The 18,152-nt window shown below is 28.7% G+C and overlaps 1 protein-coding gene across 2 annotated transcripts in view; it reads right to left on the bottom strand.

Annotated features, from left to right (window-relative positions):
• The window catches only part of LOC106463761 (WASH complex subunit 4-like), a 77,595-nt gene that overhangs the window by 14,445 nt on the left and 44,998 nt on the right, over window positions 1-18,152 (bottom strand). For both annotated transcript variants that reach the window (XM_022391342.1, XM_013923826.2), the window contains exons 19-29: window positions 13,749-13,903; window positions 11,691-11,765; window positions 9,984-10,088; window positions 9,723-9,812; window positions 8,174-8,218; window positions 6,869-6,977; window positions 5,814-6,031; window positions 3,433-3,516; window positions 3,063-3,159; window positions 1,522-1,616; window positions 612-713 (exon numbers count right to left, since the gene is read on the bottom strand). In XM_022391342.1, the coding sequence (XP_022247050.1) occupies window positions 612-713; window positions 1,522-1,616; window positions 3,063-3,159; window positions 3,433-3,516; window positions 5,814-6,031; window positions 6,869-6,977; window positions 8,174-8,218; window positions 9,723-9,812; window positions 9,984-10,088; window positions 11,691-11,765; window positions 13,749-13,903 (1,175 nt within the window). The remainder of the gene's footprint in view (window positions 1-611; window positions 714-1,521; window positions 1,617-3,062; window positions 3,160-3,432; window positions 3,517-5,813; window positions 6,032-6,868; window positions 6,978-8,173; window positions 8,219-9,722; window positions 9,813-9,983; window positions 10,089-11,690; window positions 11,766-13,748; window positions 13,904-18,152) is intronic.

Below are 18,152 nucleotides of genomic sequence, written 5' to 3'. Positions count from 1 at the left end.
AGATGGGAGTGGCTAACAATCTAAAAAAAATATTTCCAGCTTTTACTGGGGGGGGAGGGGGGAATAGCAAAGTTTTCTAATAGCCAGGAGAAGGAATGTAAAACATCTTTACTTTGGCTTCCTGAAGGAGCTATCTGCATTCCAAACAGTTTCTTTTGTGCCAGTTCTTAAACTTGAGATAATGTAACTACGAGTGAGTCACATGAAGCAAAAACTACAGTTTTAAATGCTGTTTTAGATGTTTCTTTTTCAAATAAAGGAATAAAATTTAGATAATATAAAACTTTGAATTATAACATACTTGAAAATAATAATTTTGTTATAATACATTGATAGTAAAGTGGATTAAATAAATCTTGAATGTAACTCAGTTTCATACACAGAAAGGAAATTAAAAATGGCATCAGTAGTCATCAGGTTAACAATGGATTATTAGTTAAATTTTTATGCTCTATTTATTGGAATCCCATGAAAAGAAAGTTGTATTATTAAATTTTGAATGTAACTCAATAAAACCTTATGACATGCACAGAAAAAGATGATTGTGGATAGAGGGTTAAGAAAAAACTTATCCACTGCCAACAGTTTTTTTATATGCCTAAACAACAAACCTGTTCATAGATTTCTAAACGTTTTAAGGTCAACTGTATGGTCTGTTGTAACTTTTCATCAGCTCGGCCAGTGACAGAATCTTGCTGTTTCTTAGCATCAGCCTACAAGAACCAGAAAATTTACAAGAGATTGATTAAATAAGTCTCAGAACTGTACAGAATAATACAAATATAAAAGCTCTTATCTTAAATTTACAGATTCATTAATCTCATAGGAAGTTCTTTTAGAAATATGGAAAAATGTGATCAATACATAGTATAATAACAAAAAATAAGGCTAGCAACTCTTTAACTCTTATTGAATAAATAAAATAAATGAAAATATTATTGACTATCATTGTTTCCTGTAAAAAATTAAATATACATTAAGAGTATTGATGTTGTAGTTAGATTTGGAAATGAAGAAAGCTATTAAAAATGCTGTATAGAAAAAAATGAATTTCTGGGTCCAAGACTATTATTTGATCCCTGTAAAGGATGTTTGATAGAATAACTGATGCATTTTTTTCCAAAGAGAATTTGCAATAATTTTCATATTTTAAGATTGTTCATTGTAAAATTAATTATAAAAAAACTGAAGTACAAGCATAATGCTATATAAACCAAATTTAGTTTGCTAAAGCAACAGTTGACACATTGCAATAACTTAAACAAAAGTTAGTATATATATATATATATATATAAATTACAATTCTATGTTGAACCAGAAACAGTAATAGTATAAAATCAAAACTATTACAACAATATACTTTATTTTGCAATAAAAATAGTCTACAATGCTTTTAAAATGTTTAATATTCAGTTATGTAACAGGTTAAATTAGAATCAAGTATACTACAAAATACAGTTTTCTAGTGTTACAATTCTACAGTACTGGAAGTGTAAACAATATATGTTAGGACAATATTACCTTTTCTTTATTGAACTTGTCCTTTACTGAAGTAAACCAATGAATTGAGTCAAAGTCATGATATTGGTCAAGTAACTTTAAAATGTAGGCAACTCCTAGTAGAAGAAGCAGAAAACACAATCAATCACACTACAACTTTATTTTTTAAAGTAAAAGTTATCCACTAAAACATACATCAACAGTGGTTCTATAATTCAAATAAATGTTTTACGCATGAAAAGCGTTCAGAAAGAAATGAGATTTTCTATCCACTGTGTTGGATGTGAGTAAACTTTGATTGACAAAACATCATGGGAATAGTTCAATACCTGTTTATTGTCAGAGCAAATGAGAAGTTTGAATGGCAAGACCTTCCATACTGTGAGTACAGTCCTGAGATAGCACCATGTTACTTTCAAAAACAGTGTATGTAGACAAGTGTTCCAAACAACTGATGTTCTTAATACACCTGCATTTTTTACAAACTTGTATCAAGAAGTTGCTCATGTAACAAAGACAGAACACAATGTAATTAACAGGATCTATTTTAAGAAGTGTTGACTGGTTGCTTATACCTTCAACATCACTGGTGCAATTTTATTGACTGTAATGTGATATAGTTGACCAACAGAAAATAAAATCACATTTCTTACTGAACATCCCATATAGTAATGAACATAGCTAGCCTACAATTGGTTTTAATTTTAATATCCTTTTCCCAGAGGTTTGCACTGATATTTTCTGTTCATTAATGATTTTTTTTTTTTCAGATTCCAAATCATAAGTAATGTACAAAAAATAAGGTTCATATGCATTATATAATCTAAATGTCTTATGAATTATTTCAGAATGATCAGAAATAAAAAATACACATTTAATCATCACATATGTTGGGTTTGTGGTGTAACCTCACCAAATGTGGTAATTAAGAGCAAACAAAATGAGCTGACTATTCAAACACTTTGTTTTCATATTCAGTTTGAATTAAATGTAAGATAATTCTCAAGGCTACAACTTGATCAAGTATGCCAATACAAGAAACAACATTAAACAATAACCATGGAGTCATCTTGACTTTGAAGAATAACTGATGATCCTTAATTTGCCTTGTTTGGAAACAAAAAGATAAAAAAATGCTTTATCTTGATCTCTGATGTAACTTGACCCTCATACAGATTTAAAATTCAAATTCTTAGCAATGGACCAAGTTTAAACTAAAATGAAAACTAAATCAGAGAATAGGGTGGACTTTCATGCTTTAATCACACAATATTACCCATCCCTAATGAAAAAAAACAAACAAAAGTATAGAGAGGACCATATCCTGTTGGTGAAATTCACTTGATAATTGTTAACAGTTGGCTTTGCTTATGAGAGAAAAACCCAACTGAAATCTATAATTAAGTTTAAGAGAATAAGTTAGATTATAAATATCATAAGTAATCCGAGTGTGCCATGAATATTAGTTTACAAAATAGTTCTTTAAGTTAAACATTATCACTTTGACCTTAACATGGCCTACATAATCGTTTAAACTTATCTTAGTTATAAAAAAGACTTACCCATGGCAAAGCCATCATCTGTGAAAGAAGCTTCTATTTTGCTCTTTCGGTTCATTCTCTCCTTGCAAGTAATGGAATGCTCAACAAAATTAAGTGTCTTAGAAGGTAAAAAATAAAAGAGTTCAATTTACATTTTTGTTTTCAAATTATAATAATGAGATATCACAAAATTGTTTTTAAAATGAAACATGAAATAGTGTACATTTCCCTTCTTTAATTATTAAATAAGTTACTACATAGCCTCTGAAAAACTTATTCTGCAATTTTTGATTAAATAATGAAATATATATATATATATTGATATTGTTTTAAATCTATTGGAACTGTAAACAATATTTCTATATTCTGCATTATGAAACAAGCTACTCACCAGAGGAGGTAAAATGACAAAAAAATTCCTAAGGTGCATATTTTTGGGGTCTCGGAAGGCTGGAGCAAAAACATCTACAAGAAGCTGTACAGAAATGGATTACATTGTACTAAAACCTCAGTAGTTTTTCTTCAGTTATTTACTTAGAGTAATTTGTTAATTTTTGGTTGCTAGGAGTTTAAGTAAATATAAATTTTGTGATGTGTGATCTTCAGTTTTGAGTACCATAATGTTGTTCAAACTACACATTAAAGAGACTAATGGGTTATTAAACTTAATATATTATTTCTATGGGTAGTTACTTCAATGAGTAATGACCAAGTTATGAGTGTCATTGTGTACACTAGATACTAGAAAGACTACAGGTTATTTAAACTTATTATATTACTTCTTTGAGACCTTTCTCAAATGACTAAGAAAAGTAAATTACTGAGTTAGCCTGTTTGCTAACAAATTTTAGTTTCAAAAATGAACTGCTTTGCCATTCAAGGCATTTAAAGGTAATATCAAGCTCTTTCCCTTTATCATTACTTTTCTTTTTCCACATATAACTTATGAAGAAAAATGATAAAATGTCCAAAGTTAACTACTAGTCTACTCTAAATCTATAAAATACAAACTATATCTTACTATATTACATATCAATTATTGGTCAATTATTACTGTCTAGCATTACATAATGTGTTTTTGTCAAGGCTATATTATTTACAATGCATAAGGTTATTTAACTTATTTTCCCCTTTCAAGGTAATATAAGAAATGTAAATACTACTTAGTTTCTGTAAGTTTAAAAGTTATACATTGTAGAATGAAATAAAGTTGTTTCAAAGGATACAGTTTTTGCAAACGTCTTCCTTACTCTGTTAGTAACTATGATATGAAATGGAAAGGTTATTGTATTCTTCATAATCTTTCTTCTATCTTTTCTTAATATATTTTTGTATTTATTTAATTCTGATTTTGTTACTATTAGTAATAATATACATTTAATTTTTTTATTTTTCACATTATATATTAGTTTTGAAGTATATTTGACTGAAAATCAATTATCTGGATATTTTTTGCTGTGGCATAGTGGCTCACAGAATGGCTCCAAGTTTTTTCTCAAGTACAAATTTTAGCTCATAGCTCTGTCATCTCTTGACTGATTTGAGATCTAATTACAGTTTTGGACTCAGAGGTTCAAACCCTTTTGATTAATATATTTGACCACACCCATGGTCTCATAGATTAATTTACTTTAATCCACCTAAAAGAATTTCAATTTGAGGGTATGCTTGTAGATATCCTGATGAGTAATAAAATCGAATCGGGTATATGCGTGCCCCATGTTTGGTATTGTTGGTATACAAAAATATAGCTAATAAAAAGGAATAAAAGGTCTCATAGATTAACTCACTCTAATCCTGCCTACATTGCTAATGGTCATGTTTATAACCAATAGAAAGAGCAAATTGTAAACTGTGAAAATAACATGAGCATCTATTTTATTTGAGCTGTGAAATTAATTAACTTGCCATCAGAGCTTCCTGGTTTTGGACTGAAGATGCTGATCCAAGAGTAATAAATTTTTTTTTTTACCTAATTAGAATTTAGCTAAAAAACCAAATAAATTACAGTAGTTTTTGTACTATATAATTTAGTGAGCAGTATATTTTTAAGTTTTCTAAAATTCATATTTGTAAGTTCAATGAAGTATTTTTTAAAAGACAAACTTAGAAGAAACATTTATGGTTACAAGAGCTGGCACAGCTTTCAAGCGCAAGCTAATCTAGAGCTAAGGTAAGTTCTAAATTTATGTTCTTTTATGTATAGTTTTTATGTACTGCTATACATTTTTTTTAACAAAAGTAAATAAAACATAAAACTTATTAGGTTTGGTAAGATAAATGAAAATATCTCTTGATAATGCTTACAGTTTAGTTGTGGACAATGTAACCTGAACCTTTTGTTTACTCTGTTATCCCACCCAGTGATTTACTGCCTGTCATAGTAGTTAGACACAGTTCAAAGAACAATTATTTTGCTACAGTAAGTGTTAGGGTAGAGAAAATATATTATAAGAGTTTACCAAAAACAAGTTTATGATATAAATTTATGATGTTTTAGGAGTTAAGCAAATGAAATATGAAAACTGTAAAGTGAAAAAAAATATTTATATTCACTCTGACTGACAAAGAAGAGGTTTTTGTAAATTCACAGATAAATCTTTAGTAAAAGTACTTTATCAAAAACCTGATGTTTTGTATACAAAAGACTTGTAATCTTTACTAAAAGCTTGCCAAATTTCATATAAACTACAATAAGTGAGAAAAAATTATACTAAAACCCTGCTTGTTTTGCTGGATAACATATTGTCTTTTTTAATTGTTAGCCATTACCTTGAAATATTCTGTTCCTTCTGAAAAGTTTTTGGTCAGATTACTAATTACAGCATCAAGTTTGACTGCAGCTTTTACACATTCATCTGACATGTTTTCTTCCTTGCAGAGTTCTTCAAAATTGACAATGTCATCCAGGTCTGGGATGAAGCAGATGGCATTGCTACAACAGTGAAGTCCACCTGAACGAATCATTCTCACATAACCCATGGCATTACCTGAGAACAGAATAAACAAATACAAACAAACCACAGATACAACTCAGAATAGAATAAATAAACTGTACATACAAACCACAGAATTAACTCAGAATAGAACAAATAAACTGTACATACAAACCATAGAATTAACTCAGATAAGAATAAATAGGCTGTACATACAAACAACAGAATTAACTCAGAATAGAATAAATAAAGTGTATATGCAAAGTGAACTCAACTGAAAATACATAAATTAACTATAAAGACAAACAATAATAACATGCCTAAGAGCGAGGTACTATATAATTATACATATTTACTTAAGTTCAACTAGTTGCAATTTCAAAATTGGATTTTATAATGAATATTCAATATAACTTTCCATAACTTTAGTGCCATGTTTTCCTGCATTTCTAGCCTAATAAAAAATTGCATAATTTTATACAACTGTACAAATATGAATTTTTTGGCTTTAGTATTGTTCATCATATTACTTAACAGAAGTTTTAGGCAATTATTCTCTTGGGATAATCTAACAATCAGCCCCAACTACAGAAGGATGATTATACTTATTACAATCTCCTAAATTAACCACCTTAGCTATTAACAATATAAATAGCATCTTAACCACTATGTCTGTCATCTCCAGCTGGCCTGAAGAACCTGTTATTGGGTGAAAGGCCCTTTTCAGCACTGGATATAGCAGATATAGTTTGGTTAAGATATCATTATTTCATTCAGAAGTTCTTATTTAATATTATTTTGTACTTAACTTTTTTTCAAATTCTTTCTAAATGTTAGGATTATTATTAATGAAACATTAGCTCTCACTTTTAAACATTATTCAAAACTCACCTATTTGACTGATTAAATTTCGAAACTGATCCAGACAACTCAGCCCATCTTGTGACAAACCCAATTTTCTTATTCCTTTGTTAAATTTCTCTGCTCTTTCATAGGGATACTGAGAATAGATTAACATGATAATATTAAATTTGGTCATATTTATAGGTAGACTTAAGAGTATTAAACTTCATTAAATTGTTAGATTAATGTCACAGTTCCATGCTTGATCACATTGTTAGCGTACTTTGGAAGGATGCAACCCTCTACTTTAGAAAAACAGACACCTGATTTATAACAATTACTAGACAAAAATCTTGCTTATAAAATTTCTAAACAATTAAACACTTTTATTCTTCATTTAGATATTTAAATTGGCAAGAGTTTGAAAATCTTGATGAATTTAATTCAAATACAATATATTTCAGCATGAAAGGGTTGAAAGATGTATATATATATGTATATATATATATAAAATCTACATTAAGATGGTTTCCACAGTTATAGACGATATTTCTTGTCATCAGCTTGCTGGCTGATGAGACTGATGAAAACTGACATAACTCAGCTAGCTATAATATGACATTTGTTATCAAATATGTTCAAAAGCAGATTCATAAAATGCAGGTGTTTTACTCTACTTAACAATATTAAATGTGAGAATACTAAAATGTACATACATTATTTCTCTTGAATTACACCACTCCAGAAAGTAACTTATCAGTAAAAACAACAAACAACTTATAGAATTATAGAGAAATGATTTTGAACATTAATTTGTAATAAAATAATGAAGTCATTGCATAAAGTTCTATCCAGGTGTATGTTGAATAAACTATAGATAAGCTGGTATCCTCATTTAGGTCTTTCTAGTCACAAAGTGTTATAACCACAACAAAAAAAAAGATTTACTGGTCATTATGAGATATGTAAAGATTTGATAAAATATTTTTTTGGGGGGATTGCATGAGTAATTATCATGAGCTGCAATGTAAAAACATCTAAATATTCTAAAAATGGCATTAATATACTAATTAAAAAAATACCAGAAATTTGGAACCTGACAAAAAAAAAAAACCCAAAAATTATTTGCTGTGTGATTAATTTTCTTTTGAATCCAGAATAGGAAAGTAATCATATTTCAAGTAGTTTTCTAGAACAATAGGAAAAAAAAAGGAAGTGAATATTTTAACAAAACATATTTCTTCCAAAATACTTTTTGTTTTTCAATAAATTTTCCCTTTGTGTGAAACAAAAATTCTGTTTTTATTTTTAACACATTACTTTAAAAAAACGTTTTAAAGTGTTATTTCTTACCTTTTTATTCTGCTGTGTCTTACTTTCTCTAAAAAACCTGAGATCCTATTCATAGAACAAAAATTAACACTAATAAAATTCTGAATTAGTCAAATCATAAGCATTCTTTGTGAAAATTGGCTAAATAATCTTTACTTTCTCAAAGTAAGGTGGTGTCTACTAATTTAGTAGTATCTACTAATTATTAATTTTCTGTCAATGGTGTCTACTAATTTAATCGTATCTACTAATTATTAATTTTCTGTCAATGGTGTCTACTAATTTAGTAGTATCTACTAATTATTAACTTTCTGTCAATGGTGTCTACTAATTTAGTAGTTACCTACAAGTTATCAATTTTCTGTCAATGTCTACTAATTTAGTAGTTACCTACTAGTTATTAATTTTCTGTCAATGATGTCTACTAATTTAGTAGTTACCTACTAATTATTAATTTTCTGTCAATGATGTCTACTAATTTAGTAGTTACCTACTAATTATCAATTTTCTGTCAATGGTGTCTACTAATTTAGTAGTATCTACTAATTATTAATTTTCTGTCAATGGTGTCTACTAATTTAGTAGTATCTACTTATTATTCATTTTCTGTCAATGATGTCTACTAATTTAGTAGTTACCTACTAATTATTAATTTTCTGTCAATGATGTCTACTAATTTAGTAGTTACCTACTAATTATCAATTTTCTGTCAATGGTGTCTACTAATTTAGTAGTATCTACTTATTATTCATTTTCTGTCAAGTAAGACTTAAATTTAATTAGTCATTAATTGGAATGAATTTGTTAAAAACTAAACTAAAATGAAGAAATTAAAAAATGTTTTATTGATCATATTAACAAGCCATGGAGCTCTTTACTAAAGTTAAAAATAAATTATTCATGCTTTAGCATATTTCTTGTAACTTATAATATTAAGAACTTGTGCTAACATTTTACACTACTTTGTAACTATTTTACAAAGAAAAATTTATGCTATATAAATTCACTTAAGTTAAAAAAATGTACTGAAAAGATGCACAGTTATGTAATGTTGAAATAAGTAAAAAGACACAGTGATCAAGCTTAATCTAATTGAACTAACAGTCTAAAAATTAGTTTGCCTGCATTTATAAGATGTAAAAGTATAGAAATCGTTAATGTACAACAAAATTATATTTTTTTATATATTAATGATCTTCACAAAGATCTGCATTAGTAGCTTGAAAAGTTGTCCAAAACGTCACAGACAGATGCAGTTCATTAACACTTTTCAAGGAATTAGATTATTCTACATTCTGTAATTCCATAACGTTAATAATTTTGTCTTGTAAGGTCATCATTAATTCTTTTGTGTATCCAAAACCTTACTTTAAATATATTATACAAATTACTATGTCTATTTTAATGCCATAAACTAATCCTCTTTCATAATGTGTGAATACCTATCCATGGGAAACTTACATAAAAAACACATCTAACACTTGAATGGCTTTTTGTAAGCTACTTGGTTTTTTTTAAACAGTAAAATCTCTACAGTTGCAATATTTATCTGTATTCTCTAAGTACTCACTTTTAAAAGGCGGGACTTGATGTGCTCATCATACAGAAACTGAGAAAAAATATAAAATTTCTTCCGAAGAAATTGATATGTGAAGTTAACCTACAAAAAAGAAGAGAATAAAATCAGATTCAGCTCAAAATATCAAAAGCATTAGTTATTCAGTTTTAAGTCGACTTTCAAAGACAATTCACATGTTCCAAAAACTATAGTAACGTATTATGATCATAGTCAGTGCTTAAATACACAACAAACTACAAAAACAATACCTACTGTTGTATTCATGATTCCAATTCCATGTGTTCTGATGGAGTTGGCAATATGACGAATATTTATAGTATTTAGATGTTTGTTATTACTGGAACATTCAACAAAGATCTGAAAAGCAAGAGTAATAGCAATTCATCAAAATTTCCAAACAAAAATTAACATTAAATCATTTAAAATATTTATAAGCAGATGATTTTTGGTTTCTATATTATTTAATAACAAATTAACATATAGTAAAACCCTTTTTGTCATGTGCCAAATTATTTTTCTTCTTTGCACTAACCATCCATAATTTTTGAACTTATAGAACAGAGAGAGAAGGCTAGACCATCAAATCTTGGGCTATTCTATATGAATTATGTAATCTGATCATCAATCTTAAAACACCCATGATCAAAAGTGTGGAACACAATTTTATGGAAACAGAATGCAAACCAGAAACCCATCACATTCACAACCCAGCATGCTAACCACTGAGCAATGCCAGGCCCCTATTCATTCTGATTTGTGTAGTTAGCTTGCATTGATAAGATATTATTGATAACTCACCAGTGATTATGTATTATTATTAGTATTATTCTAATCAATTTACTAGAAACACATTTATCATGACACAAAAACCAATTTTTTATTTCTGCACAATGTAAAATGTAATAGGATGTTCTATTTACATAATAATAAATCAAAATCCAATGAAGATCATACGTTACTAACACTTTTTTAAGCTATAAATTCAGTGTGTGGATCAATTTAAAAGACAAAACATATATACTACCAAATATCAGTATAGTAGAAACATATTTAAAAATTAAAGCTGCTTTAAATTATAAATGGCTCCAAAACTATTGTTAAAACCAAAGAGAAATACTTTTGCTATGAAAATAAACGTTGCTAAATGAAAATAGGTTAAAAGTTAAGGTGGGAACATCTTAGAGACCCCAGTTTGATTTCAAGGGACCTTATACTTAAATACAAAAGAAAAAATAAAGTAGCATGAATAATTTGTTAATATCTTTTTTTTTTCAAATTTCAGTGGAATACTTCATTTCAAAAATTATTCATGAACTTCTCTAACTCATTTTACCAGTAGGCAATGAATTAATGTCAAGGATAAAATAATAAAACACTGTATTCTCTAATAGATATATGGAAAAGATCCTGTTAACAAAATAAATCATAACTTAAACCAGAAAATACAGTTCCTGTGTTTCCTGGTGCACTGTGAGTAGAAAAAAAACCACTAAAAATTGAATTTAAGATAAATTTACAAGGTTGACTGATCATAATTAACAGCAAAAAAAGCTTTCCCTTTGTTCATTTGGATTAAAATGGCCAAATATGGGAACAAAATTTATATCATTATACATATTGTCAAAAGCTTAGAAAAATTTTTGTAAAATAAATATCCCATGTTAAACATTGCAAAAGGACAAATCGTAAAATTAATATTTTCATTATTTTTGGGCCTAAAATTTTGTTTTTGTGATGGCAAAAACATAATTTTGCACAGCCTTTATATTTAAGTTCACAAGCTTTCATAATATGTATATCTACATGGAATTCACCACAGACAAAATTCTAACAAAGAATACTCATAACAAGAAGCAGAAGCTATACAAGAAAATCCAAGCTACTTATATAACTGATAGTTTTAAGAAATGCATACATTATTTATAGTTTTATATTAGTAGCTTGAGGAGAAAGCTTTACCTGGTTGTTCAAGTTGTAAAGATACCTTGACACAAACACATGGATATTTCTCATGATCTCTAGAACATCCAGTCCCTATAGAAGCAGAGCAGAAATTCTCATTGAAAAACAAACACCAATTACAACAAAAGAGAACCCAATTACATAGTCCTAATGCTTTGCACAACTGGTGTATGAAGGTGATTTAGTTAGAAGACATTGGATAATAATTATATGATATCATGTCATTTTTCCTTTTTATCTTTTTGTACTGGACATATAATTTTAGGCTTAAGATGAAGCAAAAAGGGTTAATATGACTGCATGTCATGAGCTCAACTATGCAAATTCTAGGTTTTATTAATAACATCAAACAAACAAATTCTATAAAAACACCAGCAACATTTCAATACACCTCTGCCACAATATGAATGTTACTTCTAACAGAACCTATATGAAAAAAATGACTGTTTACACATGAAGAGAGTTAAGCAAATTTCTGTGGTGAGAAGAATTCACCAAAGAAATTGCCTAAACAACATCAAAATATCATGAATTCTAATGTAAGAATTTGTAATAAACACTTAAATTATTCTTGCTAAACCAAACTTTGATCTGTTAATTAAAGTGTAAGAATGCTGAAACAATATTAAGTCTTCAAAATTTAGCCAGCTGTAGCTTTTGCAAAACTCAAACTATGAATTAAATAGCACAACTTATCAATTGAAACCATCAAAGATCTCACTATTTTTTAATGTTACAACAACAAAGAAAGTTAGAAAAGGTAAAGAACTGTATTTATAGACACTCTCTCTCTCTGAAAAATATTAAAAACTATCTTAAATTATTTTATGTTTCAAGGACACTTTTTTTTTTCAGATAAAGGAAATTTCTATATATTACATAAAAGCTAAATAACAATATATAGTAACCTTTGTTGGTGCTTGTAAAATCATTGCTTTGGTTTATCTCTGATTATGTCTATTAAAGCCTATATTATTACATCATTTAACTGAAAACATGAAGGGAAACAAGACTTTAGCACCAAGAGTAACATTCGTTTTCATGTGTGACTTCATGACTGCAAAGCTGTCCACATTAAAGATTTAGAATTGAACTTTGGGTTTTAATTCTTCCATTTTGATACTTGAAACCATCAGTACTTGGTGAAACTCCATAATTACAGAACTGAGGAAACCATGGTCATTAATATATAAAGTATTTGTGAAATGTACAATTGTCTTTGTTTTTTTACCTCAATACTGTTCTTACATTTTGTTTTGTTAGAACCACACATATAACTTCAAAGTTTTTACCTGCAGTCCATCACATTCTTGGCACAAACATCATGCATAGATGTTTGAAATATTATCAGCACTAGGCTTCAGATGCTCTTTTAAGTACTGATCTAAACAATATGTTGTTGATCCCACATAATCTTGTCCGCATTGAGAACAAACACAATTACAAAAGTACCCTCAATTATAGAAGTTTTAATCATGTAAGCTAAGCTAGACCTAGTTTTTTCTTGACTCATGTGCTCTGAAGTATACAATATCTATGCTCTTCAAGATGCAAAGTATGATTATAAGTAAAGTTCACATAAACTGACTCTTTAATCTAAAGGGCCCCGACTTTATTTTTTACTCTATAGTAAAGCAGCTCTGGCTCTTTAATATTTGGTGCTTTTAGATCACTTGGAGGATAATAAAAGACTAACATTACACAAATTCTAGTATAGTTTTGAACAATTCTGCAATTATTTTTGTATAAGGTCCATAAATAATCCTATATTATAATTGCACTTATATCAAACACCCATCACTACAACACAATCAGAGAATGTAACCCTTAATGTAAAGGCAAGATCAAGTGCAGCAACTGAACTTTGTTCTCTCACTCTCCATAACCCAACACACAGTATCAATTATGGATTAGAAAGGAAAGAAAATGAAAAGCACAAGTTTTGATTTACCATATGATACTGTTACTGATAAGCATCTTCCAGGAAAAAATTATGATTGTTACTTTCTATTTTACATACCACTTTTACTACCATAGCTTAACTATTGAAAATACCTGTTCTAAAGTTTGGCTAGGAAGATGAGCTTCCACAGTTTTTAATCCATACTTGTGTTTTGCTAAGCTTCTCATTTCCCCGTAAGTTTTCCAGTCATGCAGGGCTACAGTGGTCAAGTTGTAGAAGGTCTTGTCGAGGTAATTCTCAACATAAGCTGCAAACATACATATTATTAAATGTATTAAGGGTTTTAATGTGTTTTTAGAATGTTTTTATTAAACACAAAGCTTTAATTAAAACATGTTTCTTTTTTTTTCAAGTGGATGCTCAAAATTCTTCACATTCAAATTCATGAGTCTTGATGCATAATGATTTTGGGGGTAAGAAGACACAAAACAATTTTTGTTTCACGAATAGGAAAATGATTACACAAGTACATTGTTATGGCTTCAAAGATTATTGTACCCTTAGGCATTATGCCTGTTACCTTTTGATTCTGACCTGACAATATTTGCTAAAAATTCAGTAAAATTGAAATTCACACAACATGGTAAAACAATAATACAAAGACTGGTGAAATGCTGACAGCTGAGACTAGCAAAAACAATGCACAATCAGTTGTTGAACTAGAGAGGTTTAATACTTGTTTTTATTTTCATTCATTCATTACACGATGCAACTGATAATTCTATTAAGTCAAATGAATAATCATTATAAAATGAAAATAATTGATACACTAAATAGAAAGGTTAATAAAGTCAACCATAGTCAATAAGGCAACCATGATGAGAAAATGAAAAAACAACAATTTAGCCATGATGACTGTCATTTTCATAATTCAATCCACTGAGCTTTGTGTTAAAGCAGTTAAGAAGAATGTTCCTATCATTTCTCCAAATCAGCCGTAATGAAGAATCTGACCATTATGAAGAAATATAAAACTTTTCCATTCAGCTGTAGACTATACACACTATTCTGTATAAAAACATTAACCTACAAAGATATATAAATGTAACAAATACAATTTATGGTGTGTTAAATGGTTATTTTAATAAAGTCTTTGAAAATCATCTCAGTGTTTCTAAATACAGTAACTTGTAGAGGTTATTAATAGGTTAAACTTCTTCTTTACTGTCTCAAAAGAACACTTCACTGAGGTGAAGTATAGTCATAGGTGAAAATATTGTTTTTATTTCTACATGAAGCTATTCAAGGTTTTATAAATTTGGTTTGAGTTAGACATTTGTAAGAGTAACAAATTTATATTCAAAAGGATTCATCCATACAAGCGTAAACAAGAGGAACCAGTATATGTTACATGTATTTTGGTTGACCATAGTTAATGGTTAGAAGTCATTCAACTTTTAGTATTGGTGCACTATTGGGAAAAGATACTGTCAGAATTTAAAAATCTGATCTTTGCCAATTGTAAAATAAAAACGCTTTTAGTTATATTTCTTAATGGTATATATAAATATATACTATGTTGTTGTTAGGCTTAGGATTCTTCTAAAGTAGGTGTCTGTGACTTGTTAGCGATAAATTCAATGATGAATAAACAGCAAGCACTTCACTTGTTTTCAAAATAATATATATATTCAGAACAAGTTAACGTATGTACAATAAATTCTTCAACACTATAGATATTACGGACATATCATAAATACTATATACGTAGTTCTCTCCTCCTTGTCAAATATCCACTTAGGCATATTCAATTACTTTATAATTTGAGTTGACAAGTCAAACTATCTTCTCTATTTCTATCGCACTAGTACTCTCTGTCATTCACTTACAATTGTGGCAAAAGTTACTGTAATCATTTGGTCTTCTTTCATTTGAAGATCCTCTGTTCCTTCTGTCAAAGTGCACTCAGGCACCATGCTTTGACAGAATAAAATTATTTTTCTTATCTTCTTTTCTACTGTTAGTTACACTCTAACATATTAAATGTTAGGTCTATCACTTCTACGGTAGTTAACTTCATACCAACTTTATTCTCTTTTGCTACTATCTGTCTGCTGCTTCCCACTCATCTCACACTATTTATATCTTTATCACTTAATTGTCTGTCAACCTTCTATACACTCAATGTCAATGAATTATTAACAAAACTTCCTAGAATCATCTGCTTTTAACTCTTATTATAACAAAAACTATAAAATAATAAAATATTCACTCACAAAAATAAATTAATCACTAATATCTAAGCCAAACAGTCTTTTATATCATGACAGATACCAAACCTCAAACTCTATCTGAATTTCTTGATCTTTACCCTGGTAAATGTTATAAAATCTTTGTGATAATTATGTCTTTAGAATTAATACAAAACAATCTGCTCTAGTTCTATTTAGTTTTTATTTCCTGTTAAGTACACCTTTAAGTTGCAACTTACCCAATAACAATATATATATATATATGTTTTAAAAGGTTATACAAATCTTTCAATAGTCTTTAAAAAAATTACAATAAATATGGGACATATTTCAAATGTTTAAACAATTACAAGTAATGAAATATTGTTTAAGTACCTAACCATTTTTATAAGTTATAGTTTGATATTTGAATATGTCAAATTTAAAACAGTCTTTATCCATTTTTTAAACTGTATTTAATGGAAGAACTGGATCTTTTCAAATTTAAATTTTGAGTTTTAAAGAAATCAACCTATTCTTACTTTCAAGTGCTGTAACAGTATTTTAGCCAATAAAACCTCAACCTTTTAAATGTATACTATTTCTACTGGGTATAACAATTGATCAGCTTTTTAACCTTTCAACTGCTACATTAAATTGTCATGTGTTATGATGTTGTTCTGAATAAAACAAAAAAATTGACTTATTACATTATAAATGATCACATAAAAATTATACTTAATATAAAGTTATTTATTAGTAGGAAATACACCAACAATATTTCAGTTGTAATTATTTCTATTCAAAAATTTTGGATTTGGTGATACTCAGCAAAACATGGAACAATACTTAATGTTACAACACACGCTGCATGCGTATCTGGACTCTTTATGCTTTTTTGGCTCTTCTTGAGGATGAAAGAAATCTTATCTGTAAGGCAAAGAGGCTTCTCTATTGCTGGTAAATTAGATAGTCTTTTTTATTTTCTTGATGGAGTTTGCATGTTGTATTTGTTAGTATCTGCTTCACAAGATGTAGTTGAAAAGCCTGCAATGGTGTGTGATCAGTTTAAATCATCAGATACAAAGCATGTGAATTTAACAAAAATATATCAATAAAATGGAAAAACAACTTTTTATACCATTTCAGTGCCTTTTGAAGACAAGAAATTAAACTTGGCATCATACCTGGCCTATCTACTGCTCCCATGTTCTTATTGTATTCAGAAACACATTTTGGTTTCTTTATGTTTCACCACTGTGATGATCTTTCTTTGCAGTTTCAAACATTACGTTTATATGAAGTGTAGTCAGCATATAAACTTCTCATTTGTCTTTCCATTTCAATGCCATCATTGAATTAGTATGGTTGGTTTCAACCTCACCTTTTTTTAGTTTAGCATCTAGGACTGGTAATTTTTTATCTGCCTTATTTAAAGTGCCACATAATTTTGTTTTATTTTCATGTAACCAATTAAGTAATAATGGGCTTGTGTGACAATTGTCAACATACAGAGAGTGATTTTTGTTGAGGTAAGGCTCCATTAATGTTGTTACTATACTTCTTGAAAATCCTAGGGTTTCCTGGAAACTAGTATAAACTACAGAACTCAATACAAAACCAGTATCTACATCACACAGTACAAGATGTCTCCTGCCAAGTAATTTCCTTTTGAAGGAATATACTGCTTGGATCCCAAACATCCTTTGAATAAAACCAAGCTCTTTTCAGTGTATAGATTTTCAAATGATGCATTATTTCTTGACAACTGTTTTTAGCATACATTGTTATATTTCTTATCTTGTGAAAATTATCATTTACTTTCTGTTTCAAGTTTTCACAAAAAAATATAATAAACAAAAAATCAACAAAAAATCTATTCCTGGACATTATGCAGTGAGAAATTGACATTTCCAACAATTCATCTTGCAACCAGTACTCATTCAGACTTCTTTTTTGCTCAAATCAACATACATAAAGCAATGGAAACATCAGTTGAGTCATTTCAATGTCACAAGCATGAGTATTCACTCATTCTCACTGTTTTGATTACATATTTGTAGTATTTGTTCATCTCCTCTGCAATAGCTGATAGGAATGCAAATGAGACAAAATGTTCAAACACTTCACATGATGTGTTTTCATCAAACTTCTTACTTTGTAGTCCAAAACTTGTGTAACCAAATGTGTATACTTTTAATTGAAAGTTGCCTTCTTTTTTTTTCCATGAAAACACTTTTAACCCTATCGGCCCGGGTACACTTTACTGCATGATACAAGGTTTTAGTGTCTAACATTCAAAATTTTATTAAACTACTCTTTGTT

The sequence above is a fragment of the Limulus polyphemus genome, unplaced genomic scaffold (genome assembly GCF_000517525.1).
Source record: "Limulus polyphemus unplaced genomic scaffold, Limulus_polyphemus-2.1.2 Scaffold1475, whole genome shotgun sequence".
NCBI lineage: Eukaryota > Metazoa > Arthropoda > Merostomata > Xiphosura > Limulidae > Limulus > Limulus polyphemus.
This window is presented reverse-complemented; position numbering and strand designations above follow the sequence as displayed.